General features: G+C 43.6%; 1 protein-coding gene across 3 annotated transcripts in view; it reads right to left on the reverse strand.

The window, feature by feature from the left end:
- Positions 1-8,959: 8,959 nt before the first annotated feature.
- Positions 8,960-15,771, reverse strand: part of IRAK3 (interleukin 1 receptor associated kinase 3) — a 56,416-nt gene continuing 49,604 nt past the window's right edge. For all 3 annotated transcript variants that reach the window (XM_073620109.1, XM_073620108.1, XM_073620110.1), the window contains exons 8-10: positions 12,155-12,220; positions 10,080-10,244; positions 8,960-9,978 (exon numbers count right to left, since the gene is read on the reverse strand). In XM_073620109.1, coding sequence (XP_073476210.1) covers positions 9,574-9,978; positions 10,080-10,244; positions 12,155-12,220 — 636 coding nt within the window. In that variant the 3' untranslated portion in view covers positions 8,960-9,573. The remainder of the gene's footprint in view (positions 9,979-10,079; positions 10,245-12,154; positions 12,221-15,771) is intronic.

The raw sequence follows: 15,771 nt of genomic DNA on the forward strand, positions 1-15,771 counted from the left end.
GTTTCAGGATATACAGACTGGATGCATCTGATTTTTGTGTTATACCGAAAATGCAGAAAAATAGCCAGACAATTATTGCTGCTAGGAAAGCCTATTACACAGAAGATACACACATTTCAGTTTTATAGTCTGTACTAATAAACTCATCAAACTGAGACTATACAGCTAATTTTTATTGAAATTATACTTTGCTTCACAATTCCTGGCAAAACTCTACCCTGCTAGTTATTCTAACAATCAGATGGACAAATAAACGGAATATCGGCAACATAATTATATATGAGCTCTGCAATTGTTACTGTTACAACAGTCCTCCTCTACATGAAGCCTGTTGGCTGGTCTGATGAATTCATTCAGTTGCCAGAAAGCCCTTAAAATATTGAACATGATACAGAATATTTAATTTCCAAGCATCTGTTTGCACTTCATTTCTCTTGCAGGAATAAAGCGCCCTCCAATGGAGTTTAGATGCCACTTGTCACTTCATACAATGAAATTGTAATGTCCAATAAAAATTAGTTTCCATTTTCCACATCATCCAATTTGCTTGTTGTTTCTATTTATTATGTGCAGTTACCAAATTCATCACTGAACTCTAATGACATTTTTATTTATCTTCGCATCTTCATAAGCAGGCTTGGGTACATTTTTGTTTTTAAGCTGCAAGGCAGAATTTTTACTGCATTGGGAAAAGAATTGCAAAAGAAATAATAAAACAATATTATGCTGAAACTAACAAAGTTAGTCATCTTGTGGTCAGGAAGCTATTTTTTTCATGCAATATGGTTCACATACAATAATTCTGGACGCAAGTTAAAGAGGATCTGCCACCCCCCCCCCCCCCCCCCCCACCGATACAAATATTGTAGCTGCTGACCTTTTAATAAAAGGACACTTACCTAGGGGGCGTGGCTGAGCGAGGCATGTAGGAGGATGTGCTGCCGTTAGCTCCACCGAAAATCCTGAGGAATCCGAGCTACAGGCCAGTATCATTTGTGTACTTTATAATGTCCAGGCGTGGACAAGGCCCCCGAATCGTGTCGGACATCCTGGCCCAAGATGGCGACCTCCCGCTCCCCTCTGCCAAGGAGGCAGCCCAGTGCCTCTTCGGCAATAGGGGCAGAGACACTCCATCCACCCCAGGGCCTAGCGGACATGATCTGGAGGAGGACAACAGGGATCTGGATGACACCCCTTCGATCCTGGCTCATCCATCTGCTCTGTCCTCCCTGTCACACAGCCCCACACAATCATCCAATATGGTGGCGCCCAACATGCAGAGCAATGCTGATAACACTGACCCAGAGCCAACACTCAGGGATATACTGGCTGCAGTTACTACCTGCAACACCTCAATTACTAACCTAGCAGGGGAGGTAAAAAGCATGAAAATGGAAATATCATTTGTGCGTCAGGATATGCAAAAACTGCGTGGAGGGGCGCATTAGCACACTGGAAGATGAATGGCAGCCATTGCAGAGGGATGTGAAATACACTCACTCCATGGCGGCTGCCAACGCATCTAGGCTAGAGGACATGGAGAATTGCCTCCGCAGAAACAACGTACGCACGGTGGGCAGAAGGCAAGTACCCTGTGGCGTTCATCGAAGCATGGTTAAGCTGACACGTTTGGGAAAGATGCATTTTCACCCATGTTCACGGTTGAGAGAGCCCACAGGGTCCCAACACGCCTGCCACCACAAGGCGCACCCCTGAGACCCTTCCTGTTCCGTCTGCTCAATTATAGAGACAGGGACACAATACTGTCCAAAGCCAGGGTTGCCCCTTCTCTCAAAGTGGATAACGCAAAAATATCGCTGTTCCCTGACTTCTCGGCGGAAATACAAAGGCAAAGGGCGAAATTCCTGGATCTCAAGAAACGTCTGAGGGCAGTGAATGTCCAGTATTTCATGTTATACCCAGCAAAATGGAAGGTAATTGCCAATGGATCATCGCATTTTTTTGACCATCCTACATCTGCCATGCACTGGCTTGACAGGGAGGAACGTAATCTGGAGCGGCACCAGCCTGAAAACAGAAAGAATTATTTTCATTGGTGCAAAGCACAAAAGATGTGATGTACGGTGGGGCAGGTTACTTCTGTTTGATCTTACGATCTATTGGTCCCACTCCACACTGCACGTCTAACTTACTACATTCTGGGACATACATTAAGGTATCAAGTTTGACAATCGTTGTCTGATCTATTTACCTTTCAGGCTACGTTATCGCCCTCCCAGCAACCTGGTCCTGAGGAGACTTACCCCCCTCATGATTAAGGGGTACCCTATGATTACTTGGGTCCTGTTGACCTGGAACTATGGTTTTGGTTTTATTTTTATTTTCTTAAAATTTTTACTACTACAGTCTTATTTTTCTTTTTCTTTTTATCTCCATTTTTTTTACAATTGAGTCTAAAATGGGTAAATCCACAGCTGCCTATTCTTCAACTTAACACTAGAGGGAGCACCAAACGTGTGTCATTACTGCAGTTTATAACAAAATATTACATTATGGGCCTAGTCATGCAATACAGAGGACAACCAATAATACTCCTCCATATTCTGTCTCTATGTACTATGTCTGCCAATGTTAATAAGGGTCTACTCTTCCTCTCATGGAATGTGAGGGGTTTGAGTGATGGGACAAGGCGAGGAGCAATGTCGTGTGTCTCCAGGAATCACACTTACAACCTGACTCTGTCCGCCTGCTTAAAGCTCGTAAATTTCCGGTACAGTTCCACTCCACATACTCCTCCTTCTCTAGGGGAGTAAGTGTAATATCTCTTTTTACTGTATGGAGAAGCAGATTGACAGAGAGGGTAAATTTTTATTCCTGTTGTGCAGCCTGGGGGGCTTCAGATGTATTGTTGCAGCAATGTATATACCTCCACCCTCTAATTCAGATCCCCTGAAGAAGAAGCGCAATTTATGGCACTATACCCCGGGACTCCCGTGCTAGCTCTGGGGGACTTCAATAATGTTATTGACCCATGGATGGACAGACTGTCCACCCGCCCTGGTACTACAAGAGTGATACCCCGTACATCCCCCTTTGCTGCTTTAATATCTGAGATGGGTCTACGAGACATCTGGAGAGGGCGTAACAGGGATGTACAGTGCTACTCCTGCCACTCTGCATCTCATGGAGGCCTCTCCAGAATAGATATGGGTATAAGTAATGATATGCTGCTCCCACATGTTTTGGATGCAGCCTATGAACCCCGCCTCCTTTCAGGTCACTCTCCATTTTGGGTGCAGGTGGACACAGTAGCTCCATCTGTTAGGCCGATGTGGAGAGTTAATCCATTCTTTTTGACTCTTTGTTATATGACAGCTATTTGCTAAAATCATTTAAGTTCATTTTTTTTTCCTCATTAATGTACACACAGCACTTCATATTGACAGAAAAAACACAGAATTGTTGACATTTTTGCAGATTTATTAAAAAAGATTAACTGAAATATCACATGGTCCTAATTATCCATTATAACTCAGGTGCTGTCCATTTCTTCTGATCATCCTTGAGATGGTTCTACACCTCCATTTGAGTCCAGCTGTGTTTGATTTTACTGATTGGACTTGATTAGAAAAGCCACACACCTGTCTATATAAGACCTTACAGCTCACAGTGCATGTCAGAGCAAATGAGAATCATGAGGTCAAAGGAACTGCCTGAAGAGCTCAGAGACAGAATTGTGGCAAGGCACAGATCTGGGCAAGGTTACAAAAAAAATTCTGCTGCACTTAAGGTTCCTAAGAGCACAGTGGCTTCCATTATCCTTAAATGGAAGACGTTTGGGATGACCAGAATCCTTCCTAGAGCTGGTCGTCCGGCCAAACTGAGCTATTGGGGGAGAAGAGCCTTGGTGAGAGAGGTAAAGAAGAACCCAAAGATCACTGTGGCTGAGCTCCAGAGATGCAGTCGGGAGATGGGAGAAAGTTGTAGAAAGTCAACCATCACTGCAGCCCTCCACCAGTCGGGACTTTATGGCAGAGTGGCCAGATGGAAGCCTCTCCTCAGTGCGAGACACATGAAAGCCTGCATGGAGTTTGCTAAAAAAACACCTGAAGAACTCCAAGATGGTGAGAAATTAGATTCTCTGGTCTGATGAGACCAAGATAGAACTTTTTGGCCTTAATTCTAAGCGGTATGTGTGGAGAAAACCAGGCACTGCTCATCACCTGTCCAATACAGTACCAACAGTGAAGCATGGTGGTGGCAGCATCATGCTGTGGGGGTGTTTTTCAGCTGCAGGGACAGGACGACTGGTTGCAATTGAGGGAAAGATGAATGCGGCCAAGTACAGGGATATCCTAGACGAAAACCTTCTCCAGAGTGCTCAGGCCCTCAGACGGGGCCAAAGGTTTACCTTCCAACAAGACAATGATCCTAAGCACACAGCTAAAATAATGAAGGAGTGGCTTCACAACAACTCCGTGACTGTTCTTGCATAGCCCAGGCAGAGCCCTGACTTAAACCCAATTGAGCATCTCTGGAGAGACCTAAAAATGGCTGTCCACCAACATTTACCAACCAACCTGACAGAACTGGAGAGGATTTGCAAGGAGGAATGGCAGAAGTGTGAAAACTTGTTGCATCTTTCCCAAAAAGACTCATGGCTGTATTAGATCAAAAGGGTGCTTCTACTAAATACTGAGCAAAGTTTCTGAATACTTAGGACCATGTGATATTTCAGTTTTTCTTTTTTAATAAATCTGCAAAAATATCAACAATTCAGTGTTTTTCTGTCAATATGGGGTGCTGTGTGTACATTAATGAGGAAAAAAATGAACTTAAATGATTTTAGCAAATGGTTGCAATATAACAAAAAGTGAAAAATGTAAGGGGGTCTGAATACTTTCCGTCCCCACTGTATCTGGTATAAAGAAAAGTGGCGGATCCTACTCCAGCCAACCAAAATAGCTGGAAAGAGGCCCAATCACTATATAACAAGGTGTGTTATCAACAACTGAAAAAAGAGATATTTTCTTCGACAAAACTATTTTGTGGATTGAGAGAATACAGGTCACTTATTGGCTATGGTCGCTAAGGCGCAGCAGGAGTCCACCTCCATTACAGAAATTAAAAAACCTAATGGGGAGGTTAGCACTTCTACTACTGACATTTTGGATACATTTCAGCAATTCTATGCAGACTTATATACCTCTAAAACTAACAATACTGGCCTGGCTCTGTTTTTGGGGGACTGTACCTTTCCCCAGGCAACCACGGCTGAAAAAGAAGCACTAGATTCCCCGATCATGATAGAAGAGCTGACTGAAGCATTGACAGATGCACCAAACCACAAATCTTCTGGATCGGATCGGCTGCCTGTCGAGGTATACACCAGGTATGGGTATATCCTTCTACCTCCGCTATTGCGGGCCTTACAAGAGGTGGCTAAAATGGGGCTTTTGCCTGACTCGATGAAGGAGGCCATTATAGTGGTCCTTCCCAAGCCAGGCAAGGATAGACGGATGCCGGATTCATACCGCCCCAAATCGCTGCTTAATATTGATGTCAAGCTGCTGGCAAGGGTTCTTGCCAACAGACTTGCAGGTGTTGTTGGGCAGCTGGTACATCGCGACTAGTCTGGATTTATTCCGACATGGTCCACGACAGACAACATCCGACGCCTCTTCCTCAATATTCAAACTCCAGTGGATAATCCCTGGGGTAGGGTCATTCTGTCCTTGGATGCTGCCAAGGCTTTTGACAGCGTTGAGTGGCCCTATCTCTGGGAAATCATGGCTGGCTTTGGCCTAGGGAATGCTTTTATCAACTGAGTGAAGGTGCTTTATTCTGAACCCCGGGCCAGGGTACGAGTTAATAACTCCCTCTCCCAGTCCCTCCAGTTACACCGGGGTACTCATCAGGGCTGCCTGTTATCCCCCCTTTTATTTGCGCTAGCAGTAGAGCCACTTGCAATGTTAATTCGCATTAATGGGGACTTTGTGGGATTCCGCAGGGGTCAGTTGGAGGACATGTTGTCTCTTTACGCTGATGATAATAATGAGAGCATGATATTTCTATACCAACAAAAAGGTATTCTACATGGCTCAAAATTGTCCTTTCCCCCTTTTCTTACTAAAAAATTATTAACTCTGGCCTCCTCTGTATCAAATCACATACTCTAACAGGGGTTATCTGCTGAGGTTTGATAAAATCTGGGGTCCATGATCTCATTAACCTTATACAACATCATCCGCAAATGGAGGAGATAGGAAATAGTATCATTATTATCTATCCAATCTGATATGTTACAAGTTTATTTAGGTGTACTTTACTCCAACCACAATGGCTTTGACACTTTTCTGTATTTTTTGAATGAAGGATACAAGTCTATATAGGTTTTTCTTGTATATTTTTATTGTAAGATATATTGTTGCTTGATTGTCCCAATGTATGTGTTTGAAAAAAAAGTTTATAGTGATCTTTTTTCAGCAAGGGATCCATGAACAGCTCCTCTGCTGAATCAGAGCAGAAAGGGATGGATATTACTTTTCTGACATCCATGTCCATTCAGTGTTTAGCTTAATTTGAAAAACTGGAGCTTTCCGGATCCATGTTGAATCTATAGGCAGCTGGTTGTTTACATTAGACTACATCCTATCCATGATGATTAGGTCCAGAAAAATAGAAAAGGATGCAGGCCTTTTTCAGATATTTTCTGGACCTGAACAGAGCGTCTATAAACTAAATCACACGTGCCTGGCCCAAAACTTACACGGAGCTTCCAATCAGGTCCACCTAAAAAACTGATAGGCAGGCCTGTGTAAAAGGTGCATTATAACTTTGACACAAGGCACTCTTCTAATTTTGTCTCTATATTAGCACATCAGCCTTATACACTGTAAAGTCCTATGCTAGCTCTCTATCTCTCAAACCCATCAAAACATCCTTTGTTTTGGCAGTGATATAGGTGTTTGCTACTATATGAATCTTCTAGGAACAGCACATTATAACACTCTGCTCTCACTAATGGGAACTGTCATCATTGTTTATTTTTACAAAAGACCCCTGACTGAGTTACTTAATGTGAGATAAAATCCTTATTAGGAGTATAATAACTCAACATTTGAAGCCAATAATGAAATGCTTCATTTGTAAGCTCTACACATTAATGAAATAGTTATAAATAGCTACTGGATAGCTAAATGATGTGTTGTGAGGAAGCGAATATTTAAAGGCATAAAGATGGCATTAAACATTGGGATTTGGCAATAATTATGTGTTAGAGCCTATGTCAACAGGCTTTATTTAGTGTATGTGTTGATGCATAAACACAGATTGCTTTCTGGTGCATTCTGCTTGAATTTTAGATCATAAGAAATTAAAACAGAGCGCAATGCATAGAGCAGATAAAACCACTTTAACGCTGGGTACATACTATGAGAATTTCGGAAGAAAAATTCCATACGAGGCACGATCGTTCGATTTTCGTATAGCGTATAGCAGACGTTCCAAACTAAAATTTCCGAAGATACAAACTATACAAGCTATGAAAACTGTAGCTGCTGAGTTTTAAAAAAAGGACACTTTCCTGTCCAGAAATCCAGTGCCATCCTCATCCAGGCTGGTTTTCCCTAAGTCTTTGGGTCCACAGCGCTGCCATGTTTACTCTGGGAAGTCAGCTGTGACTCCTTATGGCTTCACAAGTGTCTTCCCACTGTGCATGCATGAATGGTCCCACATTACAGGTCCCAGAAGGCTGAAGGCAAAAGGGGGAGTGCTAGGCGATTTGAGTGGATGTTGGAGTGACTACCTATCAAAACTAGGGCCCGCACCTCAAAAAAAAAAAAAAAAAAAAAAAAAAAAGGGGCCAAAATGTGGGAGAGGAGAGGGAGGAGGAGGCAGAAAAGTGTAACTTCCCCTTTTGCATAAAGTTCCGCTTTAAAGAGATTCAGTCAGAGAGAGAAAGAGTCTGAAAGAAAACTGCATCTGCAGCTGTGCAGTATCTTTGGATAAACCCATAATACTATATGAATTTAGATTTGACTTCAAAGGCAGGAGAGATGCAGGGGACATTCTTAAAGATGCCCTTATTGTTTTACTTTTTGTAATATCTAAGTGATGTTATGTTGGGGTCCTGCACCTTCATCCCTTCCTGCCTGAGCACCTCCGGAACATACAGAATCCTTCTCCAGTTTTCTCCTGGCAACATTCAGGCCTGAAATGAAGGGGGGTGTTTGACCCTAGTTGCAGATTATGGACCCTGAGAAAGTATAGGGTATTCTTTTACTATCTATCTATCTATCTATCTACAATGAATAATTTATATTTGGGCAGTATTAGAAGGGAGGAGCCCAAAAATGATTCTTGCATAAGGGACAAGACATCCACCACTGTTATTCTCTAGACACTTTGCCATATTGAACAACTTTAAGGCCCCTTTCACACTGAGGCGGTTTGCAGGCGGTATTGCGCTAAAAATACCGCCTGCAAACCGCCCCTAAACAGCCTCCGCTGTTTGTTCAGTGTGAAAGCCCGAGGGCTTTCACACTGAAGCGGTGCGCTGGTAGGACGGTAAAAAAAGTCCTGCAAACCGCTTCTTTGGAGCGGTGAAGGAGCGGTGTATTCACCGCTCCTAAACCGCTCCTGCCCATTGAAATCAATGGGACAGCGCGGATATACCGCGGCAATACCGCGGCTATAGCTGCGCTGTACGAGGGATTTTAACCCTTTTTCGGCCGCCAGCGGGGGTTAAAACCACACCGCTAGCGGCCGAATACAGCTGCAAGAACGACGGTACAGCAGCGCTAAAAATAGCGCTGTTGTACCGCCGACGCCCCCACCGCCCCAGTGTGAAAGGAGCCTAATGGTGGCTGTGTTAAATATAATAAGATGGGCTAAGTGGTAAGGTAAAATAAAAAAACTGTATTTTATATGTACTTGTTGGGGTGCTTCAAAACGAATTGCGTTTGATTTTAAGCATCAAATGTACTTGTAAACAAAATATGCTTTAAAAAATGTATTTATTAACTTTCATAAATAACAAAGATACTTTTAAATAATTTATACACAAGAGAATTGTTTTTAAGGAAATTTACAGATTAAAGACTAGTGTTTGCTGGCGTGTGGGATTTGATCGGCGAATAACATGAAGTAATACATAATACCACTCTGCTGGTAAAAACTCAATCCCATTTCCCAGCTAAATTGTCAACCCACCCAAGTTTCATACTTCTATACCAAGACTCCAATTTCCCTTTTTTCTTGTACCCCCCAAGCTCCAAAATGACATATTTCCAAAATCCTCTACAGTCTAACTTCCCTACACTGAAAGGCGCTGGACAGAAGAACATAGAGCTGTTTTCACAATAATGCAGTACAACTGTACCTGCTATGCCAGAATAAATAATTCTATTGAAATGATATACATTTGTCTATGAAATCACAGAAAGAAACAAGCAAGTAAAATCATATTCTCTACAGTAAAGGTAAATAATTCACATTGCTCTGTTACTATTAACATACCTTGACATCTGTATTACAGATACTATATACATCATACTACTGTATTGTGTTGTTCGTTTTGTTTCTAATTGAATATTACTCAACATTCCTTTTTTACTGGCTGAAACCATTTGCTACACACTCTTCACAGAAGGTTCCACTGTATGACTCAATTGAGCAGCTGCACTCCACTGGTCTGCTTGTATAAACTGTACCTGGTGTATGCAGGAAAACATCATGTAATACATCTTTGCTTTGCATTAACAAAGAACTAAATTTTTCTGCAGGCCTATCCTTTTTGGTGTTGCCTAAAAATGACACCTCTGATTGGCCACATTCTATTCCCTTATTTCTTTCACATATATTATTGAGATCCTCCATGGTTTCATCTGTCTCCACAGGAACCTTGAATTGGCTCTTATGCACAGACCATATGGAAAGTGGAATGGATATCTGTGACTTTGGGTGGTCCTCGCGGGGCTTTTCGGAAGTTGTACAGTTCTCCATTCTCTTCAAAACCTAAATGAATATTAACAATTAATCTTCATGTTTCAAAAAAGAATTCTAAGAAAATAATAACCATCACCTCGTAATAAGGGGACAGAAAGGTAACCCCTCACCTCATTCATTGTGGGCCTTCGTCTGGCACACACTTCTGTACTATCAATGGATACACCAAGAAGATTTTTCATTATACAGGAAGGCCACTTGCTAGTTTTCAAATCCTTAAAATGGACTAGATACTCAATTCCATTTTTTTCCATTTGCTCCCAAAAATATTCCCTCTGTTAAATAAAAAACAAGTTTCATTAAAGAGAGGTGCCCAGGGAAACACAATTATAAGCGTACTGGATATTCTCTTTCTACCAAACACCTCTGATGTACTGCTTCAAGTAAGAATAACATGAAAGGTTACAAAGAAAAAAATCTTTGGTAGGTTAGAACACAAGCTATTTTAATCTCTTACTAGTGAAAGATTTAACCTTTTGCTTGAAGTCACTCAATTAAAACTGAACTCTAGGGAGAAATAAAAGAAGCTAATACCAGTACATGATATAAATGATATTTAAATCCATGTAGGTACCCGAATTTGACTTGGATGGGAGAGGGAGGTGTAATACTAGGAGAAAATTAATTGATTCAATGCTTGTGCTAACAAGGAACATGCAGATAGGAAGAGAGAGCAGAGTGACCGGAATTAGCTCATCAGTCTGCTTCTTCTTCTTTGACTGTACAGTCATAGGTTGGGGGAGGAGCCTGTACGTTTTACAGTACTTTGCTTTTCCCTGTTTTGTTGCTGGGCAGTGTTATAGAAAAGCTTAAAGTGGAACTATACTTCATCTGAGCACCACAAACCAAAAATGCTATTTAATACATTTTTAATATTCAAAGCAAAGCAAGCAAGAGAAGGCGTGCTTAGCTGAGAAGCCCCTCCTCAGTTACTGAAGACTTCTGGGATGCATGACATCATTTGCCTAGGCATGGGAACTAGGAAGTAACTGAAGAAATGTAAAAACAAAGCTTAAAAACAAGTAAATATGATATACGGTACTTTCCTATCCATTCACTCATGTAAAATATAAAAGCAGCATAAGGATTAAAAATAGTCAATGTTGATTGAGAGAGTGAAGTTCTGCTTTAAAAGAGAAGTGCGGGTTTACAAAAAACAAACTTACATACTAATCTAGATGGCTGCAGCATCAATCTGATGTTGCAGCTGTCCCCTGCCGGCTCTAGACCAAGAACTGAGTGATCAAAGACTGCTGATAACTCAGTTCTTGGTCTTCAGTGAACAGAGAGCCAGTGGTGACTGTCAGTCACCGGCTCTCTGCTCTGCCCATCCAGCATTTACTGATTAATGGTAGTGGCTGACTCAGGCTTTCAGCAGCACACTGAGAGACAGAGCCAGCTGCCTGTCAGGCATCTGGGCAGATCCCAACATTATTGTCAGGATCCCTGCGGAAAGTGCACTGGCTATGTGATGTCAGCTGACAGCGATCCTTATCCCGCTGTCTACTGAACCTGGGTCACAGGAGTGCAGAACTAAGTGCACTCCTGTAATCCCTAGGAGAAGTACCGCCAAAAAAAGCTTTGGCCATACTTCTTTTAAAATGGTTCTAAAGGCTGAAGGATTTTTACCTTCAAGCATTCTATGCATGAAGGTAAAAAACCTTCTGTGTGCAAGCCCCCCCCCCCCCCCCACCAAGCCTTACCTGAGCTCCCTCTGATCTAGCGATGTTTACGATAGCCTTGGCTGTCCCGGGACTCTCACTCATTGGCTGAGACAGCAGCAGGAGCCCATTTCCTCCCACTGATGTCAATTACAGCCAATGAGGAGAGAGTGGGGGATGGGGCAGAGCCACGGCTCTATGTTTCTTATGGACGCATAGAGCAGGGGCTCAGGAGCAAGCATACAGCAGTGCCCCCAGGGCAGGCGGCTTTCCCTGGAAGCACTGCTCGAGGGGGAGGAGCCAGGAGTGCCAGCAGGGTACCTGAGAAGAAGAGGAGTGGAGCTGCTGCACAGAGCAGGTAAGTATAACATGTTTCTTATTTGAAGGAAAAAAAACAAAAAACAAAGCTTTAATACCACTTTAATTACACATGATTTTGCAACTCTAATGTATGTACCTGTTTCTATATGTAATTTCCCAATACAATTTGTATATATTTTTTTTTGTTTTATGAAAATACTTACAAGGAAAGTAGTCTTGGATCCATTAACCACCACAGCTTGATATCCACTCAAAACTTCCATTATGATCTAATATGAGGAATATAAAATCATACATAAAAAAGTAATGGCATATTAATTAAAGAAGCTGTACGCTTCATACAATAGAATAGCATATTGATTCACATCTCTTTTGTGTAGTAGTAGTAGTAGTAGGGTTGCAGATTATTTTGTTCATTTATGAAAAAAACAAAACCTTTTGCTGAAGAATCTCTGACCTTAGCACCTCCTGGTTCCTTGATTGATCATGTCAACTATACAACAATGAAGCAGTAGCTCCAGGATGAATACCACTGTGACAGATGAGAGTGGGTTGCCCTTCTGGAAGCTTATATTCGAGATCTGGAGGAGCAAGTTGCAACACTGGGCAGAACTGACAACCTTGAAAGGGGTCCCTACTGGTCAGTAGGGTTTATGTGGAGGATGGAGGGGTAAATCAGGATTACCAGGTAGCAATATGGGTTACTGTAGTCAGAGGGACTGGTAGGGACTCACAGAAAAGGAAGGCCAGCCCTGGGTTTGAGCACCCAAACAGATTTGCCAAGCTGGGTGAAGAAATAGGGGTGGCAAGCTCAGAGGTGGCAGCCCCAGATGTCACTGCTACCCATAACAGCCAGGAGAGCAGCCCATCTAATAGGGGTTTTGAGGGTAGTGCAGGTAGGCCTAGACAGTTGGTGGTAATAGGGGATTTTATAATCAGGACTGATAGAATTACCAAATGGTTTGCTGTCTCCTTGGTGACAGGGCTTGGCATGTGGTGGACGGGGTTGATAAATTACTGGGAGGTGCTGGGCATAACCCAGCTGTCTTGGTCCACGTTGGAATCATTGACAGAATGTATGGAAGGTTCCAACAGTTGCAGCCTAAAGAACTAGGCTGCAAGTTGAAGAAAAGAACCTCCAAGGAGATATTATCTGAAATAGTGCCTGTGCCATACGCAACACAGGAAAGACCGGGGGAGATTAGAGAACTGAATGCATGGCTAAAGACCTGGTGTAAGAAGGAGGGATTTGGGTTTTTAGAGCACTGGGTTGTGTTTTCATTGGGGTACAACCTATATGCTAAAGATGGTTTGCACCTAAATTGAAGGGGGTCTGCTGTGCTGGGGTAGAGGTTTATAGGAAGGCTGGAGGAGTATTTAAACTAGGATTGAGGGGGAGGGAGAAGTAGATTATAATGGAGCAGACAGATCAGACAGGGGTCAGACCCTATTGGTGGGTGGAATAGGGAAAGATGGGGGAGGGCTATGGCAGGTGATATGAAGGTTCCCATGTTACAAAAAACCATTGGAAATTATACTATTTGTACTAAAATAAAACATATGCAAAATATGTGTGCAAAATGTAACAATGCATTAAAGTGTTTGTTCACCAATGCCAGAAGTCTGCCAAGCAAAATAGGTGAGTTGGAAGCTTTGCTGCATGAAGAAAACTATGATTGAATTTGTATCGCTAAATCTTGGCTTCATTCTTCACATGACTGGGCTATTAATATTCCTGGCTATGCTCTCTTTTGGAAAGACAGGGCAAAACAGAGGGCTGGTGGTGTCTGTCTCTATGTGAGAAGTGATCTCAAAGTGAGTGTGAAAGAGAACCTAGTTGATGGAGAGTGTGATGAGGCTGAAGCATTATGAGTGGAACTGCACCTGGGTGTGCATACTACAAAAGTAATCATTGGAGTTTGTTATAGACCTCCCAGTGGTAATGAGGAGGTGGAGGCCCAGCTCCTTGCACAGAGAGAAAGGGCTGCATGGGCTGGGACAGTGGTAATAAAGGGTTTTTTTAACTACCCAGAATTTGACTGGAATAATGGCACTGCAGGAACAGTCAAAGGGCAAAAATGTATAAACTTATTACAAGACAATTTTATGGTACAATTCATAGAAGCCCCGACTAGGAATGATGCTCTGCTGAACCTGGTAATATCAAACCATGCAGAGCTTATTACTATTTTACTATTACTAATGTTCAGCCCTTCTAATACTTTCTGGAGCCCCCACTCTGTCCAGCGACGTCCACGAGTGTCAGTTTTCCAGGACGCTCCCTCCTGATTGGCTGAGACACAGCAGTGGTGTCATTGGCTCCCGTTGCTGTCAATTAAAGTCAGTTAGCCAATGAGGAGAGAGAGGGGGTGGGGCTGAAAGGCAGCTCGGCTTGGGTGCCCCCATAGAAAGTTGCTTGCTGTGGGGGCACACAACAGGAGGGAGGGGCCAGGAGAGCCAAAAAGGACCCGAAAAGACGAGGATCTAGGCTGCTCTGTGCAAAACCACTGCACAGAGCAGGTAAGTATGACATGTTTGTTATTTTTATAGAAAAAAAATGAGACTTTACAATCACTTTAACTTTATGAGAGCAAATTTTCCAAGGATGAGGGCTGCTCTCCAAGCCTTAGACTGGTAGGGAATATTGGCATCAAAGAATACAGAACAGAAATGGGAATTCTTCAAAAAGTCTGTATGTGGGGCGTGGCTTGGATGGCTTCCGGAGCGGACGTGTCTCCTTAGAGCTCCTGACCAGGTCCGCCTGCAACCAGCTAAAAGCAGCTAAAAAGCACCGACAACATGGGCAAACCTCGCAAGGCTAAAGACCCGGAACCCAGGGGACATGCCACAAGATCCTCTTCGGCTCCTCCGCCCCTCATTACGGAGTATTTTGGCCTCGGGGCTCCGGCGGGACACCACGAGGCCAAGATGGCGCCGGCGCCGGCTCCACCGTCATATGCAGCGGCCCTCTCCTCCTCTCCTCCGCGGCTCTCCCCGGGAAAGCGAACGGACAGGTATGCCTCTGAGGGGGATTTGCTACCCGATCGCCCACCGCTCCCACCTATTAACACCCAGGCCGGCCCTATGCTATCCCACATGGGTGACACACTTGGCAGCCTGTCTCAGCCGTTTCCTCCCTGCCTATTGGGGCCTACACCGACACCGAGTGCAGGCCAAGCCTCTCCTTTGTGGGAATCCTCAGCCCAGGAATGGGACCCAAATTCCCTGCCACAGAGACCCCAGGCTACAAGGGACAAGTCCTCATCCTCATCCCTGCAGCACAAGGACTCTAATATAGCGGCAAGGCCTTCCTCACCGCAGCGGCCTGAAGAGCTGCAGGGGGCTTATTCACATGTAGCTCACGCAGCACAAGTACACGCCAGTGATCTGGCAAGAAAGTCTAATTTCAAGACCCCTCCACATACACTACAGAGGGGGCCTTCCACACTGGACACTTCCTCCATTACTATGAGGGATCCACACGCCCATACCACAATGGACCCTGACCCTGAACCTGATGCATGTACTTCATGGAGGGATTATGTCCATTGCATGCCCACGAAACAGGACTTTCGTATGCTCATCCAAGAGGTACGTGACACATGTAGATCTGAAATTAACATGCTCCGCACTGATTTACACCACCTGTCTGCTAAGGTCCATACTATAGAAGAAGAAGCATACGATACAAGGATGGAAGTCTCTCATATACATGATCGATTATCCATGCAAGCTTCGGCCCTTAGAGAGTTTCAACGCCATCTCGAGGATCTTGACAATAGAGGCAGACGCAACAACATTAGAGTCCGTGGCCTCCCAG

Source organism: Aquarana catesbeiana, linkage group LG03 (genome assembly GCF_042186555.1).
Source record: "Aquarana catesbeiana isolate 2022-GZ linkage group LG03, ASM4218655v1, whole genome shotgun sequence".
Taxonomy (NCBI): Eukaryota; Metazoa; Chordata; class Amphibia; order Anura; family Ranidae; genus Aquarana; species Aquarana catesbeiana.